At 44.5% G+C, this 18,890-nt stretch overlaps 1 protein-coding gene across 2 annotated transcripts in view; it reads left to right on the top strand.

Annotated features, from left to right (window-relative positions):
* Window positions 1-18,890, top strand: part of LOC120978498 (sodium- and chloride-dependent creatine transporter 1-like) — a 90,533-nt gene that overhangs the window by 48,163 nt on the left and 23,480 nt on the right. For both annotated transcript variants that reach the window (XM_040406664.1, XM_040406665.1), the window contains exons 3-5: window positions 11,543-11,674; window positions 12,156-12,432; window positions 15,658-15,790. In XM_040406664.1, the coding sequence (XP_040262598.1) occupies window positions 11,543-11,674; window positions 12,156-12,432; window positions 15,658-15,790 (542 nt within the window). The remainder of the gene's footprint in view (window positions 1-11,542; window positions 11,675-12,155; window positions 12,433-15,657; window positions 15,791-18,890) is intronic.

The following is an 18,890-nucleotide window of genomic DNA, read 5'->3' as shown; positions in this document are numbered from 1 at the left end:
CACTGGGTGGCAGCATCTGATGGGGCACAGTAGCGACAATCTATGGGCACACTGGCATTTGATGGCGCACAGTAGCGACAATTTATGGGCACACTGGCATTTGATGGGGCACAATAGCGACAATTCATGGGCAGTTGGGCACACTGGCAGCATCTGATGGGGGCACAGTAGCGACAATTCATGGGCACACTGGCATTTGATGGACTGTGCCCCATCAAATGCCAGTGTGCCCATGAATTGTCGCTACTGTGCCCCCCATCAGATGCTGCCAGTGTGCTAATGAATTGTCGCTACTGTGCCCCCATCAGATGCTGCCAGTGTTCCCATGAATTGTCGCTACTGTGCCCCATCAAATGCCAGTGTGCACGTAAATTGTCACTACTGTGCCCCATCAAATGCCAGTGTGCCCATGAATTGTTGCTACTGTGCCTAGCAACAATTTATGGGCACACTGGCATTTGATGGGGCACAGTAGCGACAATTCATGGGCACACTGGCAGCATCTGATGGGGGCACAGTAGCGACAATTCATTAGCACACTGGCAGCATTTGATGGGGCACAGTAGTGACAATTAATTGACACACTAGCAGCATCTGATCTGATGGGCACAGTAGCGGCAATTGATAGGCACACTGGCAGCATCTGATGAGGCACAGTTTGCGACAATTCATGGGCACACTGGCAGCATCTGATGGGGCACAGTAGCATCAATTGATCGGCACACTGGCAGCATCTGATGGGGCACAGTAGCATCAATTGATCGGCACACTGGCAGCATCTGATGGGGCACAGTAGCATCAACTGATTGGCACACTGGCAGCATCTGATGGGGCACAGTAGCATCAACTGATTGGCACACTGGCAGCATCTGATGGGGCACAGTAGCATCAACTGATCACTAAGTGACTTAATTTTTTTTAAAAAGTATCAAAAATCATATTTTTTGGGGAGTGGACATGGGTGCGGGGGGGCCGGGGCGGGTGTCCCTGAATGGCAGTTTGGAAATGTGGTCACCCTACTGGGCAGAGATCAGACAGTCTCCTGAAGTGAGTCTCCCTCACTGCTGAGTATTTGGGGCACCGCAGCAGGAAATGAGCCTCATCCTCCACAACCTCCTGGTCGCACTGCTGGCACAGTCTGCTCTCCCTGGGCATGTACCTTTGTCGGTGACGCCAGGGGCGTACACAGAAATCATTGGGCCCCATAGCAAGAATTTATTTGGGCCCCCATGCCCGTTCCTAGTCCCTCCCACTATGCGCCCTGGCTCCTCTCACTACCCTCCCTAACGTCTCCCCTCTCCCACCTCGTGCAGCAATATTTTGCTCTACAAAATTGCAGTACTCACGCTGGAACCCAACAGACCCATTACAGTGAATGGGATCTAGTAGGTTCCTGCGGTGTTCAGCATATATTGACAAGAATCTGGGGCATTACATGATGTAATACCACCCAACTTTCCTGCTGTCCAGCATGGCACATGCACATGAGAAAAGACATAGGAAAAGTTTGATGAAGTGAGTGCTCCCCTCCCCCCATCCTCTGTGTCATGCAGGACAGCTGGGATACACGGACATTACTTGCTATCCTGCATGAGACATGTGCAGAGATATGAGTCTCTGGGAAAGCTGGGTGAACCCCTCCCCCCTGCCTTTCCATGTTCTTATTATCTACATTGATGCCTTGCAGGATAGCAGGAAATCTGAGTGACATTACATGATGTAATAGCACCCAGCTTTTCTGCTGTCCTGCATGGCACATGGGGAGAGACATGAGAATAGTCTGAGAAAGCTGAGTAACACAACTCCCACCTCCCCTCATATCTTCTCAGGGACTAGCAGGCGGGAGGCGGAGCTAGGAGGCGGGGCTAGCAGACGGGAGACAGTTAGGAAGATAGACAGGGGCGGGGACTCTCCTCCACTGCGGGCCCCCCTTTCTCACGGGCCCCATAGCAGCTGCGTGGTCTGCCTATATGGTAGGTACGCCACTGGGTGACGCCCGGATTCAATGGCAGGTTGTGGGCGCTCAGTCTGTAGCGGCTCAGGATCTGTCGGTCTTTTGGATTGGGGAGTTCCTCCAGATATGGGGCCAGTTTGTACTCCCTCTGCAGGCCCTGGTATACTGTCAGCTTCTGGGATGTTCGTATGTCGTTCCTCCAGACGCTGATATACTCCTCTTTGCTCTTGTGTATCGTCCTCTGGATTTCGCCCTTTGTCAGGCTATATTGGTTGGTGGCTTGGGAAGGCTGGGTTTGGGTGCCTTGTTGCAGGGCTCTTTGTTTTTCTGGGGCTTCTTGGTGTAGCAAAGTTTTGTGATGGTAGGAGCTGGGACTGCTGCTATGCAGATGGGCTCTGAATGATAGCGCCCTCTTCTGGACAGCAAAGTAGAGTGGGAATCTGCCCAGTTCTGCTCGACAGGCGCTGTTCGAGGTGCCCCTGTGGACCTGGAGAAAGTGTATGCAGAGTTCTAGGTGGAATAGTTCTGTTGGCCCAGAGTACCACTTTGCCCGGTCTGGGTGTATGTCTGGGCCCCAGACATCGCTGCCATACAGGAGGATTGGGGCGATGATGGTGTCAATGATTTTTAGCCAGACGGTCACTGGTGCTTTAAGGTGATACAGACGCCTTCTGATGGCATAGGAGGTTTTGCTCGCCTTGTCTTTCAGTGTTTCCATTGTTTTCTTAAAACTCCCTGATTGGCTGATTTCTAGGCCCAGGTCGGTGTAGCTGTCGGTTTCTGAAAGTGGACGGTTGTTTAGCAGGAAGGGAGGACGCCCGGCTGCTTTCCGGTTTCTTTTCTGGAACACCATGATGTTGGTTTTCTTTAGATTGATCGGCAGTGCCCACGTGTTACTGAACTTCTCCAGGATTTTCAGGTTATCTTGGAGACCTTTCTCAGTTGGTGATAGTAGCAGAAGATCATCTGCATAAAGGAGAAATTTCACCTCAGTGTCATGGAGGGTGAGACCAGGTGCTGTGGAGGACTCCAGAGCCGCCGCCAGCTCATTGATGTAGATGTTAAACAGGGTTGGACTGAGGCTGCAGCCCTGTCTGACTCCTCGGCTCTGCCGGAAATAAGCCGTTCTCCTCCCATTTACCTTCACGCTGCATCTGTTCTCAGTGTAGGAACTTCTGATGACATCATATGTTTTTCCTCCTATTCCGCTTTCAAGAAGTTTCAGGAATTAGCCCGGATGCCACACTGAGTCAAAGGCCTTCTTAAAGTCCACAAAGCAGGCATAGATCTTTCCATGCTTTGTATTGTGGACATGGCTCTTGATGAGGCTCTGCAGGGTGTGCAGTACGCCAGTCCTGCAGGGTGAGCGAATATGAGGTCACAGGGGTAGTTAACAAACCGAGGGTTGCTCTTGGTACTCACAGTTTTTATTTACCCTGGGCAGGCGCACAGCAGTGATGGAGAGGCTGGCACATGAATCCTCTGGGGCACTCTCTGTGTATAGGGACCAGGCCAGGTGGTAGGTGAGGTGCCCTGGGTGTTGTAGGTTTAGTGTGCCGGTGGCAAGATCCCTTATAGTTCGTGGCGCCAGTGCCGGCACACCGATTTGTTGTAGGAATAATTGAGGTACACAAAGTTGCAGTGAACCAGAACTTCTTTTTACTGAACAGTTCAACTATTTACAGGTAGTTCTGTTAGTTCCACATGTACAATGTTGGTCACAGGCAGGCTTCACATAAGTGGCAGGCAAAGTCTTTGCAAGATACTCAGAGGGAATAACACTTACAGATCAGGCTGTATTTTCCTCAGATCCTGTCTGACTTTCTCCAAGGCCCGTATGCCCTATAGCTGGCTTTATCCTTGGGTAGGGAAAACTTCCTCTGATATAAATCCTCTATCTGTAAATATCCTTCTGCCCTTCAGCTTTCTACTTAGCTGGATAAAAGTGGCTCTGCACTGTACTTTTCAAGGTGCTAGATATCTTCAGGAGGCAACTTCTTCTCCTGGGTTAACTTCTGAGCTTTTCTTACTCAGGAACCTCAGGCAGGCTAGACTGAGCTACTTAGCCTCCTGGACTGGACTGCACTACTCTTTTTCCTGTCTGGGCCTAAATATATATATATATATATATATATATATATATATATATATATATATATATATATTAGGGGGTTCCCTAGCTCCCTCTACAGCTTGGGAGGAGAAACTACACCCCTAACAGGCCTGGTACAGGAGATAATCATGAAATTATACATTACAATGCAATATAAAATACAATAGCAATTCCCCACAGGAGGTGGGGCAATATGACCCTTAGTAGTGCCCACCCTTACGTAGTGGGACACTACAGGTGTAGATGTGGTCCGTGGTGCGGTGGTTTGGTATGAAGCCTGCTTGGCTTCTGCTGAGGATGTTGTGCTGGGTGAGGAAGCTGAGGATCCTCTTATTCAGGATACTGCTGAGGAGTTTTCCCAGGTTGCTTCTGACGCATATCCCTCTATAGTTGGCTGGGTCGTACCTGTCTCCGCCCTTGTGTATGGGGGTGATGATGCCCTGGTTCCAGCTCTGGGGGAAGTAGCCGGCACTCAGCACAACATTGTAGAGTTTTACTAATGCGGCCTGGATACCTGGCGGGCTGTATTTGATCATTTCTGGAAGGATCCCATCTGGGCCGCTGGCTTTTTTACTCTTTATCATTGAGATCCTCTCTGTTATCTCCTGCAGTGTGATCGGTGTGTCTAGAGGGTTTTGGAAATCTTTGATTTTTTTCCTCCATATCCTTCAGCTTTTTCGTGATTTCTTTTTGTTCTGGGCTTTGGTCCTCCCTCGAGATGTCTTTGTAAAGATCCTTGAAGTACTGGAGCCAGATGTTGCCGTTTTGGATGTGGAGGTTGGTGTTCTTGCTGGTTTTGTCCATCTGCTTCCATAGTTCCCAGAAGCAGTTGTCCTGGAGAGCATCTTGGAGGAGCTTGGTTGAGATGTTGCCTTGCTTTTTCTTTCTGAGGGTATTTTTGTATTGCCTTTGTATGTTGTTGTAGGCTTTCCTCTGACTGGGGTTGTTCGGATCTTGGTGTTTCCTATTTGAGGCCATTCTTAGCACCTTCCTTATATCTTTACACTCTCGGTCGAACCAACTGTTGGGTGGTTGTTGCTTTTTTGGCCTTTTGTTGCATCTTTTGAGGTCAGACATTTCCGCCATGGTGCAAAGTATATTATAAAAGTCCCTTACCGCGAGATTTACTCCTTCTGGATTCAGCTCATACACTTTCCTATGGAAGTTATGGAGCATCTCCTGGATCTCTGCTCTGTTTATGGTCTCCATATACAGTACAGACCAAAAGTTTGGACACACCTTCTCATTCAAAGAGTTTTCTTTATTTTCATGACTATGAAGGCATCAAAACTATGAATTAACACATGTGGAATTATATACATAACAAACAAGTGTGAAACAACTGAAAATATGTCATATTCTAGGTTCTTCAAAGTACCCACCTTTTGCTTTGATTACTGCTTTGCACACTCTTGGCATTCTCTTGATGGAGCAGATAAAAAGCCAACAAGAGAGTAAGATTTGTAGTTAAAGGGGTCATCCATCATAACAACATTACCTATCCACAAGATGGGGGATAAATATTTGATCGGTGGGGGTCTGACTGCTGGGACCCCCATGCTTATACTGATTGTACAGGGGTCCTTGAGTCCCCGGAGTGACCCACACTCTATTCCTCTCTGGTGATCAGTGGAGCGCTCGACTGTCTCCAGCAGTCCCATAGACATGAATGTAGCAGCAGCATGCATGTGTGACTACCACACCATTCACTCTAAAGGAACCCCATTCTCGTGATCCTGGGGGTCCTGAATACGTTTTTATGATGGGACAACCCCTTTAATGACATACCAGGCAGGGGTTGTCGTCACCCAGCTTTCTTAGAGTCCTTAATGGCATACGTGATGGATGTGGGCAGAACCTGGTTCTTGTCTTCTCAGGCTCTCGCCTCTTGAGTTATGTCATGGAGCTATTTTAGTTTTTTTTCTGGATTTTCCATTACTGCTGTGATACAACTATGTCCTTAAATAACTGCTGATCTCATCGCCTAATGTAAACTCATCCCTGGAGTCCTCCAGACGTCCCATTAAGTGCCCTAATGGCCGTTCTCTAAACTGATGAGAAACTGGCAGCGCCAACGGCCGCTATAAAGGGGCACGTGACATGGTTAGATGATATCTAGGTATGACTGGAGAGAGAGAGCGTCGTCTGAACACACACACAAAGTTGCTAACACCGGCAGCCATTATGGAGGCTGTAGAGAACTATCTTTTGTCACTCGGTCACTCCCATAGTTGCTAACTGAACGTACAAAAAAATCATAGGGTGCTCCCATAGAAAAGCCAAAAGGTGCAAAACTGTGAAAAACGAAAAAGACATGATGTATGAAGTGTAGTTGCATGTATATAATTCTATGCTGATTGTTTCATGATTTATTTATGGGGATCGGTGCTCTCTTTTCCAAATCCCCTGAATAGAAGGAGAGATAAATGATAGAATTCTGGTTGCCTGCATCCACCACTAGGGGGAGCTCAAAGCATATGGATTTTCCATTGAATGTGTGCAGTAAACAGAAACTGGAGCAGTTCAGTGCTGAGTCCTCTCTCACCAAAGGCCCATAGCACTGGGGCAATCTCCTATTGCCAAGAGAGGGATAGCTAAAAGGGATAAAAGTTACGGCCCCACCAAAGCCCTCATGAGGTTATTGACCCCTCTACCAACTCTGCCAACACTGAAACTATCAACGACTTGTAAGGTGTGACAAAGCATTATGTAATGTAGACTTAGCAATGCCACCCTTGTAGGACATGTGATGGTGCATATAGATAGATAGATAGATAGATGGATGGATAATAGATAGATATATATGAGAGAGATTTTAGCACACACTTAACAGTTGCAGTCTCACACATAATGAGGGCATACACACTAGTTGGCGATGACCACATACGAGATACACTCTTGTCAGCCTTTCTTTTAGGCCAGTTTCACACTGGCGTTAAGCTTTTCCGTACTACCGTTTGCACACGTGTACTGCCGGAAGTCCGCCCGTCCCCTTTCACTATAATGGCCGAAGCATGGCTAACATGCCGAGAGGCGGACGGACAAATCACGCACGGACTTCCGGCAGCACACACGTGCAAACGGAAAAGCTTAACGCCAGTGTGAAACTGGCCTCACTCACTCTCCAAGGACTTTGTTTCAGTCCCGTGCACAATCACCATCTTTCTTTGTGGGGAGACTCTTTTCCGCTCTGACACCTCTGCTCCCTCGCGGTGCCCCGCAGCTGTGGCCACTGCCACCTTTTCTAGCCCTGCATCCTCTCACTGGAGCCAGACAAATCTGTGACAGCAGCTAACCCCCTATCAGGACTCCAACTGTACTCTCTCTTGCATCATGGAAAACTTCCCGCATCACTGCAGTTACTGGTGCAAGCACGACCACCGCTGCTGGATTACAGGGTGGTCAATCATAACCATGGAAACAAACAGTTTATAATGTGATGGAAAATTGGATCCAGCCAGCAAAGGAAGCAATATGGATAACCACAATACATTAGCGAGTGCCTTGTATTAACTTCCTCTACATGATAAATGCCATTTGCTGAAGTGAGACAACCCCTTTAAGTTTCAGGTTACTCCTCTACTCTGACTCCTATGTATGGAGCAAAATGATGCAACTTTTTTTATTTTTTATTGCAGGAAATCCCATCAATGTATTCATATTGCATCATATTTTGCTCCCAGTGGCCATAAAACCATATTTCTATTAGCCAGGATTAGTGCAGCCCCCTACTCCTGTGACCTCTCCCCACATAATTGCTCCTCATGTCGCTGTAATAAGAATGGCCTATATAAAAACTGCTATGAGTAATCGGAGCGTCTTTCCCCCTCCACCCTTTCAGTCTTGCAGAGAATCATACACTCTAAAAATGGAAATCTGCAGCAATGGGGGAGGGATAAAAAAAAAACAACAAATGTCGAGGCAGTGTCGCTGCGAGGTGGAGCAAACCGGGAGGAGGAAGGATCCATCTGCCATAATATCTTCTTATAATAGTACCCCTCATACAACAGGCAGCCTCATCAAAGCTCCGAGCAATGTCAGGCCTTAGCTACCCCCTCAAGGGATGTATGACACTGACTCCGACCCGACTCCACCCAGCAATGTCCAATCCAAAAATCATAACAATAAATGGAACGGTCCATCATTTTTGGATCTGATTATTTCATCCCAGATTGTATTTCAATCTTTTTATTGTATTTTCAGTACATAAAAGATAAACATATTTTCGTGGACGCAGCCACGTTTATAGATGCGCACATTGTATTTTGCATCAATTTCATCCCAGATTAGCTGCCATTATGGAGCATTCTGTTTTTTAGATATAATAAATGATCACTACTTTTAAAAAAAATATTATTAATATTAATTGCAACACTCCTGGGAAATGGGTGGGAAGGGGTCAACTGCAAAGGAAGGAGGAAGGGGCAGAGTTTCTGCACATTTACCCCAAACAGGGCGGTTTATGGGCATTTCCAGGGTGTTTTGGAGTTGGTCTTAAATGACCCAGTAACAAGAAGTGCATAATACTCAACATAATTTGGAATACCCCTTCTAATAACAATCCAAGAAACGAGGCGCAGCACTTAATAGGTTTGTACAGTGCAGCTGCCCAGTTTTCTTCCTTCCAGGGGAAAGCTAATTTGCATACTTTTTTCCCAGAGAGCATTGCCTGTGCAACACTTACACCATCTGGATCTCCCCAAGGATAATAGTACCATCTCAGAGCTAATTAGGGTATGTTCACACAAGGGTAATGTTTGGATTTCTGCTGCGGATTTGCAGTTTGCACCGCTGAGGATCCACATTTGGATTAATCCCTTTCAAGGTAATCTGCATGCTTAAAGGGAGTGCGTGCAGTGGTGGCTGGCCGGAGAGGATGTGAGTGGTGGTGGTGGCAATGTGGGGGGCTTATCCCTCTCACTCTTTCATTCCCTTTGCCTCGAGTGCAGTGAATAAAGGGCACAACCCTTCTTCTCCTCGGGGCGCGTCCTGGCTCTCGGGGTTCCTGCTTGATGGTGGCTGGGGTGCCCTTGATGTTAGATAAATTGTGGGGTGCAAGGCAAGAGAGTAGGGGGAGGACCTGTGGTTGATGGTGGGGTCAATGACCAGGCCCGTTTGGTTTCAATAAATATAGTCTCTCATTACTGAGCAGATGATGGGAGTTGCAGTACATATATCAGTAGTTGGCACAGTTCTTGGGCTTTTCCCAATAGCTGCGTATAGGCAGCAGCAATGATGGTAGTAGTCCTCCCTGAGTCTCTCTTACATATTGCAGTCTCTGTCCAGATAATAGATCCATATGGCCAGTCTGTCTCCAAAATGTGACAGGTGCCGGAGGCAATTAGCCCTTTCCCACAGCAGTAAAGTCTATTGTTATAAACGTGCATTACCTTACTGTCTTAGTTGACTTTATTGTTGATATGGGGTTTGGGCCCCAAGAATAATTTCCTCTAGTAGGCCCAAGGAACTCCAGTCCAGAAACCTCAGCATTTACCTGAGCTCTGATGAGCACAGCAGCCTATTCAAACAGCTGATCAATGGGGGTCCCAGGAGTCAGACCCCCCCTGTTGATCTGATATTAATAACCTATCCTGAGGACAAGTCATCAATATGAAGTTCTCAGGTGATTCTCAACCATTGGTGAATACCTGTTCTCTTTCTTTCAGGGGTAGTTTCTCAGTTCAGTAGTTTCTCCGGCAGCTTTCAGTCTTATGGATGAAGGTTCCCTGGACGAGGCCTAGTTCTTAGTAGCTCACTCAAACATGTCCTTCCTCTAGGCCTGCTCAGCAGAGAACTCCTAAGCAGAATTCAGACTTATAGGATGCTTCTACTACAGCCAGACTCATCTGTAGAGAAAAAAAAAGGGGGTCAGTCAGCACATCCCAAAGCGCAGGGGCACGTTGCTATGGCTGAGAACAAGACTGTTAAACAAAACGAGCAATGCAACAGCTCACTGCAAACCAAATAACGTACAAAATTGCATCATAATTGCAAATGCTGAACTAATAAGTTAGAGATACTTGGCAAATCGTTTTGTACAAAATTATTTGAGCCCGTCTGCCGCACGTCAAGGCGATCTCTAGTTAGACGGGTTCCTAACACTAAATATACCTGTTATGTGCCATAGCGGCTATCATATAATTCAGAAAGTGCAGGTTCCACTTACATGCTGGATCCGCCTGAATTTCTTTCGGTGCCAAAATGGCCTCCATTATATCCAGGGAAAGCAGTTACCAGCATGCACGCCGGGCCCACTCCACACCACCCCTGGCGCCACATCGTCACCAAGGACTGCAATGAGAGTCCACACACTATCTCTCTCCTGGTGCCAGATGGCTTCAGTGAGTGAGGGGGAGCAGGCCAAGCTATATACTAACACTAATTAAAATCAACCTGCTGGGACAGACGAGCTGGTCAGGAGTGCATGACTGGGGAGGCAGCCACGTGGCGCCAGGGGTGGTGTGGAGTGGGCCCGGCGTGCATGCTGGTAACTGCTTTCCCTGGATATAATGGAGGCCATTTTGGCACCGAAAATGACAGAAATTCAGTCGGATCCAGCATGTAAGTGGAACCTGCACTTTCTGAATTATATGATAGCCGCTATGGCACATAACAGGTATATTTAGTGTTAGGAACCCGTCTAACTAGAGATTGCCTTGACGTGCGGCAGACGGGCTCAAATAATTTTGTACAAAACGATTTGCCAAGTATCTCTAACTTATTAGTTCAGCATTTGCAATTATGATGCAATTTTGTACTTTATTTGGTTTGCAGTGAGCTGTTGCATTGCTTGTTTTGTTTAACAGCCAGACTCATCTGTAATCCTTCCACAACTAACCATAGGAGGCAGGAACAGCCTGTCTACCGTCAACCTAAGACTGCCAGTTAACTGTTTGCTGCCTATAGACAACCATTTGGGATACACAATGCCTGAGAAATAAATACCTTAGCAATAAATCACAGTAACTCTTTAGCAGTGATCTACTACGCACTATGGTATTATTCCTTTAACGGTGATCCACTGACTAGGTCATTACATGTGTCACCAGGAAATTTTCTGTTGCACCAGGCACAATGCTTTGTAGGGCTAGTCCATCTAAATGTTCTGACACCTTTCACTTAACGATCCGTGGCTTCATTCTGGAGAAAAAGTACTTTTCATCTATATGAAAAATGCGCAGTTAAGTGCCTCGAGGGCAGTCCCCAGCCACTCTGTGCACCCTTGCTCCTCCTGCTTCCCCTCCCCCTCCCTGATCAACAGGGCCAGGCAATAATGGGGCCTAGGTAATATTGTATCAAAAGGGAACATCTATATTGGGGCGTGTGTAGAGAAATTGGTGGGGCTTAAAATTTCCCACAACTTTGGATTTTGGGCAAGGTGAACCCACTCTGGAGCTCGGGAGGTGCCTGATAGGTCCTGCTCCCCGTTAAACACTGATCTGTTGGCATAATTCGTGTGTATTATGTGTACACAGGTGTGTTTCTTATTCCTTACTTGCTGATCGTCTTCGTGGGAGGCATTCCTGTGTTCTTTTTGGAAATCGCTTTGGGTCAATTCATGAAGCAGGGCGGAATCGCAGCGTGGAACATCGCCCCACTTTTTAAAGGTAACCTACATTTAAATGGGACCTGTCATCTACAGAAAGGCCAAACGGAAACTGGCTTCCTACAAGATCCCACTCATATGGAGTGTTGGGCCTTAGGGTCTCAAAATCCACTCTGCCACATAAGAGGATACCCGTATTATAAATGGCACATGGTATGTGCCCTCAAACCTGGAAGTCATGTCTCTGGTCAAGTATCCACCCTCAAAGAGCCACATAGCAAAATTGTAATAGGCCCTGTCCCAACATGACCTGAAAGGCATATGGATATTTTGGTCTCCACTCTATCCCCCATGTTCTTTCCTCCATTGAATGGCCTTCCAGTGATTGTCCATCATCACAGTTATTACTGACTGCAACTCACCAGTAGATACTGACCCCCTTTATTTGATGTGCCCCATACCAGCCAGTATGCCACCAAACATTGTAATTACGCCCATGTTCTTCAATTGGTGAAGTATCTAATGTTGTCTCCTTTCTACAGGTCTTGGTTTTGCTTCTATGGTGATAGTGTTCTTCTGCAACACCTATTATATTATGATCCTGGTCTGGGGCCTCTATTATCTAGTACACTCATTCACCAACACCTTGCCCTGGGCCACGTGTGGAAACCCGTGGAATACAAAGGAGTGTACTGAAGTCTTCCTTGTAGATCAGTGCTCCAATGAGACTACTACAAACGACACCAATTCCAGCTTTATGTACAACATCAGTTGTGAATCTCTATTGAACAAACGTTCCCCCATCATTGAGTTCTGGGAGTAAGTAGACTTATATTCATATGTACATGGGGGCAGTATTATAGTAGTTATATTCTTGTACATAGGAGCAGTATTATAGTAGTTATATTCTTGTACATAGAAGGCAGTATTATAGTAGTTATATTCTTGTACATAGGAGCAGTATTATAGTAGTTATATTCTTGTACATAGGAGCAGTATTATAGCAGTTATATTCTTGTACATAGGAGCAGTATTATAGCAGTTATATTATTGTACATAGGAGCAGTATTATAGTAGTTATATTCTTGTACACAGGAGCAGTATTATAGTAGTTATATTCTTGTACATAGGGAGCAGTATTATAGTAGTTATATCCTTGTACATAGGAGCAGTATTATAGTAGTTATATTCTTGTACATAGGAGGCAGTATTATAGTAGTTATATTCTTGTACATAGGAGCAGTATTATAGTAGTTATATTCTTGTACATAGGAGCAGTATTATAGTAGTTATATTCTTGTACATAGGAGCAGTATTATAGTAGTTATATTCTTGTACATAGGAGGCAGTATTATAGTAGTTATGTTCTTGTACATAGGAGGCAGTATTATAGTAGTTATATTCTTGTACATAGGAGGCAGTATTATAGTAGTTATATTCTTGTACATAGGAGCAGCATTATAGTAGTTATATTCTTGTACATAGGAGGCAGTATTATAGTAGTTATATTCTTGTACATAGGAGGCAGTATTATAGTAGTTATGTTCTTGTACATAGGAGGCAGTATTATAGTAGTTATATTCTTGTACATAGGAGGCAGTATTATAGTAGTTATATTCTTGTACATAGGAGCACGTATATTATAGTAGTTAAATTCTTGTACATAGGAGGCAATATTATAGTAGTTATATTCTTGTACATAGGAGCAGTATTATAGTAGTAATATTCTTATACATAGGAGGCAGTATTATAGTAGTTATATTCTTGTACATTAGAGGCAGTATTATAGTAGTTATGTTCTTGTACATAGGAGGCAGTATTATAGTAGTTATATTCTTGTACATAGGAGGCAGTATTATAGTAGTTATATTCTTGTACATAGGAGCAGCATTATAGTAGTTATATTCTTGTACATAGGAGGCAGTATTATAGTAGTTATATTCTTGTACATAGGAGGCAGTATTATAGTAGTTATGTTCTTGTACATAGGAGGCAGTATTATAGTAGTTATATTCTTGTACATAGGAGGCAGTATTATAGTAGTTATATTCTTGTACATAGGAGCACGTATATTATAGTAGTTAAATTCTTGTACATAGGAGGCAATATTATAGTAGTTATATTCTTGTACATAGGAGCAGTATTATAGTAGTAATATTCTTATACATAGGAGGCAGTATTATAGTAGTTATATTCTTGTACATTAGAGGCAGTATTATAGTAGTTATAGTCTTGTACATAGGAGGCAGTATTATAGTAGTTATATTCTTGTACATAGGAGGCAGTATTATAGTAGTTAAATTCTTGTACATAGGAGGCAGTATTATAGTAGTTATATTCTTGTACATAGGAGCAGTATTATAGTAGTTATATTCTTGTACATAGGAGGCAGTATTATAGTAGTTATATTCTTGTACATAGGAGCAGTATTATAGTAGTTATATTCTTGTACATAGGAGCAGTATTATAGTAGTTATATTCCTGTACATAGGAGCAGTATTATAAGAGTTATATTCTTGTACATAGGAGGCAGTATTATAGTAGTCATATTCTTGTACATAGGAGCAGTATTATAGTAGTTATATTCTTGTACATAGGAGGCAGTATTATAGTAGTTATATTCTTGTACATAGGAGGCAGTATTATAGTAGTTATATTCTTGTACATAGGAGCAATATTATAGTAGTTATATTCTTGTACATAGGGAGCAGTATTATAGTAGTTATATCCTTGTACATAGGAGCAGTATTATAGTAGTTATATTCTTGTACATAGGAGGCAGTATTATAGTAGTTATATTCTTGTACATAGGAGCAGTATTATAGTAGTTATATTCTTGTACATAGGAGCAGTATTATAGTAGTTATATTCTTGTACATAGGAGCAGTATTATAGTAGTTATATTCTTGTACATAGGAGGCAGTATTATAGTAGTTATGTTCTTGTACATAGGAGGCAGTATTATAGTAGTTATATTCTTGTACATAGGAGGCAGTATTATAGTAGTTATATTCTTGTACATAGGAGGCAGTATTATAGTAGTTATATTCTTGTACATAGGAGCAGCATTATAGTAGTTATATTCTTGTACATAGGAGGCAGTATTATAGTAGTTATATTCTTGTACATAGGAGGCAGTATTATAGTAGTTATGTTCTTGTACATAGGAGGCAGTATTATAGTAGTTATATTCTTGTACATAGGAGGCAGTATTATAGTAGTTATATTCTTGTACATAGGAGCACGTATATTATAGTAGTTAAATTCTTGTACATAGGAGGCAATATTATAGTAGTTATATTCTTGTACATAGGAGCAGTATTATAGTAGTAATATTCTTATACATAGGAGGCAGTATTATAGTAGTTATATTCTTGTACATTAGAGGCAGTATTATAGTAGTTATATTCTTGTACATAGGAGCAGTATTATAGTAGTTATATTCTTGTACATAGGAGGCAGTATTATAGTAGTTATATTCTTGTACATAGGAGGCAGTATTATAGTAGTTAAATTCTTGTACATAGGAGGCAGTATTATAGTAGTTATATTCTTGTACATAGGAGCAGTATTATAGTAGTTATATTCTTGTACATAGGAGGCAGTATTATAGTAGTTATATTCTTGTACATAGGAGGCAGTATTATAGTAGTTATATTCTTGTACATAGGAGCAGTATTATAGTAGTTATATTCTTGTACATAGGAGCAGTATTATAGTAGTTATATTCCTGTACATAGGAGCAGTATTATAAGAGTTATATTCTTGTACATAGGAGGCAGTATTATAGTAGTTATATTCTTGTACATAGGAGGCAGTATTATAGTAGTTATATTCTTGTACATAGGAGGCAGTATTATAGTAGTTATATTCTTGTACATAGGAGCAATATTATAGTAGTTATATTCTTGTACATAGGAGCAGTATTATAGTAGCTATATTCTTGTACATAGGAGGCAGTATTATAGTAGTTATATTCTTGTACATAGGAGGCAGTATTATAGTAGTTTCCTCACATGTTTTACACGTTGGTCTCTTTGGCAGAAATAAGGTGCTGCAGATCTCCAGTGGCCTCGATGAGCCTGGGCAGTTAAACTGGCAGATGATACTTTGCCTGCTGGCCACCTGGATTATTGTCTATTTCTGCATCTGGAAAGGAGTAAAGTCAACAGGAAAGGTAAGAAGCCATCGAAGATTGCAAAGATGCCTCTTACCCAATACTGTGTGAACAATCGACTGAATGGTGGAAAGGGGTTCAAAATATAGGAGATAGGGACCTGGTTATAATGTATCAGTGCAGGTGGACCACGACCACTCTCGCCAGCCATTGATCACATATAATATTAGTGGGCGTGGCCTGCCATGTGCATCCCGCTGGGCCATAGCTGGACCAGGCGCATGGCATGTTACAACAGCAACCTCTGATACATTGTAACAAGCTGTGCACCAAGATTAGTTTATTTTGATCAGGGCTCACGCACATCGCTCTGTCCTATGGCGGCTGTATGGCTCCCTCCATGTGCTGGCGAACAAAGATATTCTTCCCCTAGAAGAAGGAAATATGGAACCAGGGGGAAAAAAATCATCTGAAACCCTCTTCATGAAACGTTCTATTCACTGAAGCATACAGAGATCTGAAGCAAGCAGAGATCTTGAAAATGGAGAAGAATTGAGACACATAGGGGGTCATTTATCAAACAGAAATATGTCTAAATTAGGCATATTTCTTGCACAGATTGCAAAGGTCCATTGCGCCGCAATCTGCGACTTTCCCCCGCTCACGCCAGGTCTAAAAAACATGGGCATGGGCGGGGGTGGGTCAGCAGGCCAGTCTCATTGACCATTTTCTACACCTGTTTTAGGTGTAGAAAATGGTCTACATGTAAGCCAGCTAGGAAGCTGTCTTACATATAGACGCGGTGCTGGATCCACCGAAGTTATGAAGACGCCTGGTGCCTCTTCATACCTCCGGCGGATCCACCGCCAGCGCAGTGCAGGGATCTAAAAAGCCGGTCTTAATAAATGTGCCCCATAGTATATTAGAAATCAGGACTAGCAATGAAAACTATGACGGCAGCATTTAAAGGGCATGTGTGAGAAGATTTGTGGCTATGACACTGGCTGACCTGTTACATGTGCGCTTGGCAGCTGAAGGCATCTGTGTTGGTCCCGTGTTCCTATGTGCCCGCATTGCTGAGAAAAATAATGTTTTAATATATGCAAATGAGCCTCTAGGAGCAACGTGGGCGTTACCGTTACACCTAGAGGCTCTGCTCTCTCTGCAACTGCTGCGCCCTCTGCACTTTGATTGACAGGACCAGACAGTGAAATCACCATCACACCTGCCAATCAAAGTACAGAGGGCGCGGCAGTTGCAGAGAGAGCAGAGCCTCTAGGTGTAATGGCGACGCCCCCGTTGCTCCTAGAGGCTAATTTGCATATATTAAAACATCATTTTTCTCAGTAATGCGGGCACATATGAACATGGGACCAACACAGATGCCTTCAGCTGCCAGGCGCACATGTAACAGGTCAGCCGGTGTCATAGGTACAAAACTGCTGACAGATGCCCTTTAAGCTAATATTGGGTGACAACTTGTGACTTTGCAAGAACAGGCACCCCAGTGATGACATGGATGGACGGAGGAGGGGCGGTCACTAAGCATATTCTTGTTTAATGGATGTTTCGCTGCTACCTGTTTCTGAGCGATACTAGGCCGGTACCTCATCATCATGACGGGAACAGCTTGATAAGCAACCGCACAATAATGAAGTCCCCGTCCCTTACTGTTCCTTCGAGTCCCCGAGGGGAAGATTCGCAGCTCTCAGCGCTGATTGTCATGTGGCTCACGTGTCTTCCTCGTCTCCACTTCTCCTTCCCACACGGCTGATTGCACAGGACAGGGGGATTAATCAGACAGCGTCGCCGTGTAATCTCCGCAGCCTCCCTCCCATACTAATGGCTTTATCAAAGGACCGAGCACAGGGCAGCAAGAAGGAAAGCCGCGGCTTAGAGACAGACGTGGAACCGGCATCTGGAGCGCACGGAACGACCCGGTGCAACGAACACATGAAGCTGGAGTACTTGGTATTAAAAGGCCAATGCCACCCAGGAGGCACGGGATCTGGATGCTCGATGCCAATCAGCAAGGACCAAGTTCAAGCAGTGTAATACTGTGCCCCTACCCTGCTAAATCCACTTGTCACTTCTCTTGCCAGGATACAGTCCCTGAAGCCTTAAAGGGGTTAAACATTGATGGCCTAACCTCAGGACTGCTCATGAATATCAGATCGGTGAGGGTCCGCCGATCAGCTTTCACTTCTAGAAGCGCTGCGGAGTGTAACAAGCACAGCGCAGTACATTGTATAGTGGCGGTGCTGGGTATTGCAGCTCAATCCCTTTCACTTTATTAACGGGACTGAGCTCCATAAAGGGCACGTGACATCATAGGCCTGAGCTCCCCAGCCCCTTCAAACAGCTGATTGGTGGGGATGTCAGGAGTCGGGCCCCCACTAATCTGATATTGATTACCTATCCTGAGAATAGGTTATCAATACTTAAGGAGGACCTGTCACCTCTCCTGACATGTGTGTTTTTCTAGCTACCTGCATTCCCCATGTATCTATTCTTATGAGGAGTTCCGGTCCAGCTACAGAGAGGAGAGAGAGTTCCGGTAGAGTAGGGGAGTGAGGAAGCACATGTCAGAGCTTCTACTCCCGCCAACCATATCCTTTTCCCCTGAGAGACCAACACTCCTGAGGGAAAGTCGGGAACCATATCTTATTCTCCTGTGAGACCACAACTCTAGAAAGATCGGCAAAATTCAATAAAGCATCAGTGCGACAAGACAGCAGAGTGATCAGCAAAATGCAGCTCTACAGACACTGCTGCAGGTGAAGGGTTATAGTTCAGACACCACCACCTACCTGAACCATCGCAAGGCCAAGCCTGTATTACACCTGTAGGACACCTATATCCAAAAATGTTTGCTAGTGCCAACCTAATGCCATACAACCGGCCACCATACCTCCTTATCTGGTGCCAGAGAAACTGCACTTTGTATTTATCGCTGCTGGATGTGCCACAAGTTATATTCTGTAAAGAGAGACTGTTCGACGTTCACTTCTGGCCTGATTCTTCAAACTACTCTTTCACTGCACTGACCCCTAGGGAGCGATGGCCTGAGGGAGTACACCGTGAGACAACATCTCATCAGGGCTACTACCACTCCCATCCTCTACACCGGCTCCGGAAGGGCTCACTGCACAAGTAGTTA

This window comes from Bufo bufo, chromosome 9, assembly GCF_905171765.1.
Source record: "Bufo bufo chromosome 9, aBufBuf1.1, whole genome shotgun sequence".
Classification (NCBI taxonomy): Eukaryota; Metazoa; Chordata; class Amphibia; order Anura; family Bufonidae; genus Bufo; species Bufo bufo.
The sequence above is the reverse complement of the archived record's forward strand: the minus strand, read 5'-3'. Positions and strand labels throughout refer to the sequence as shown.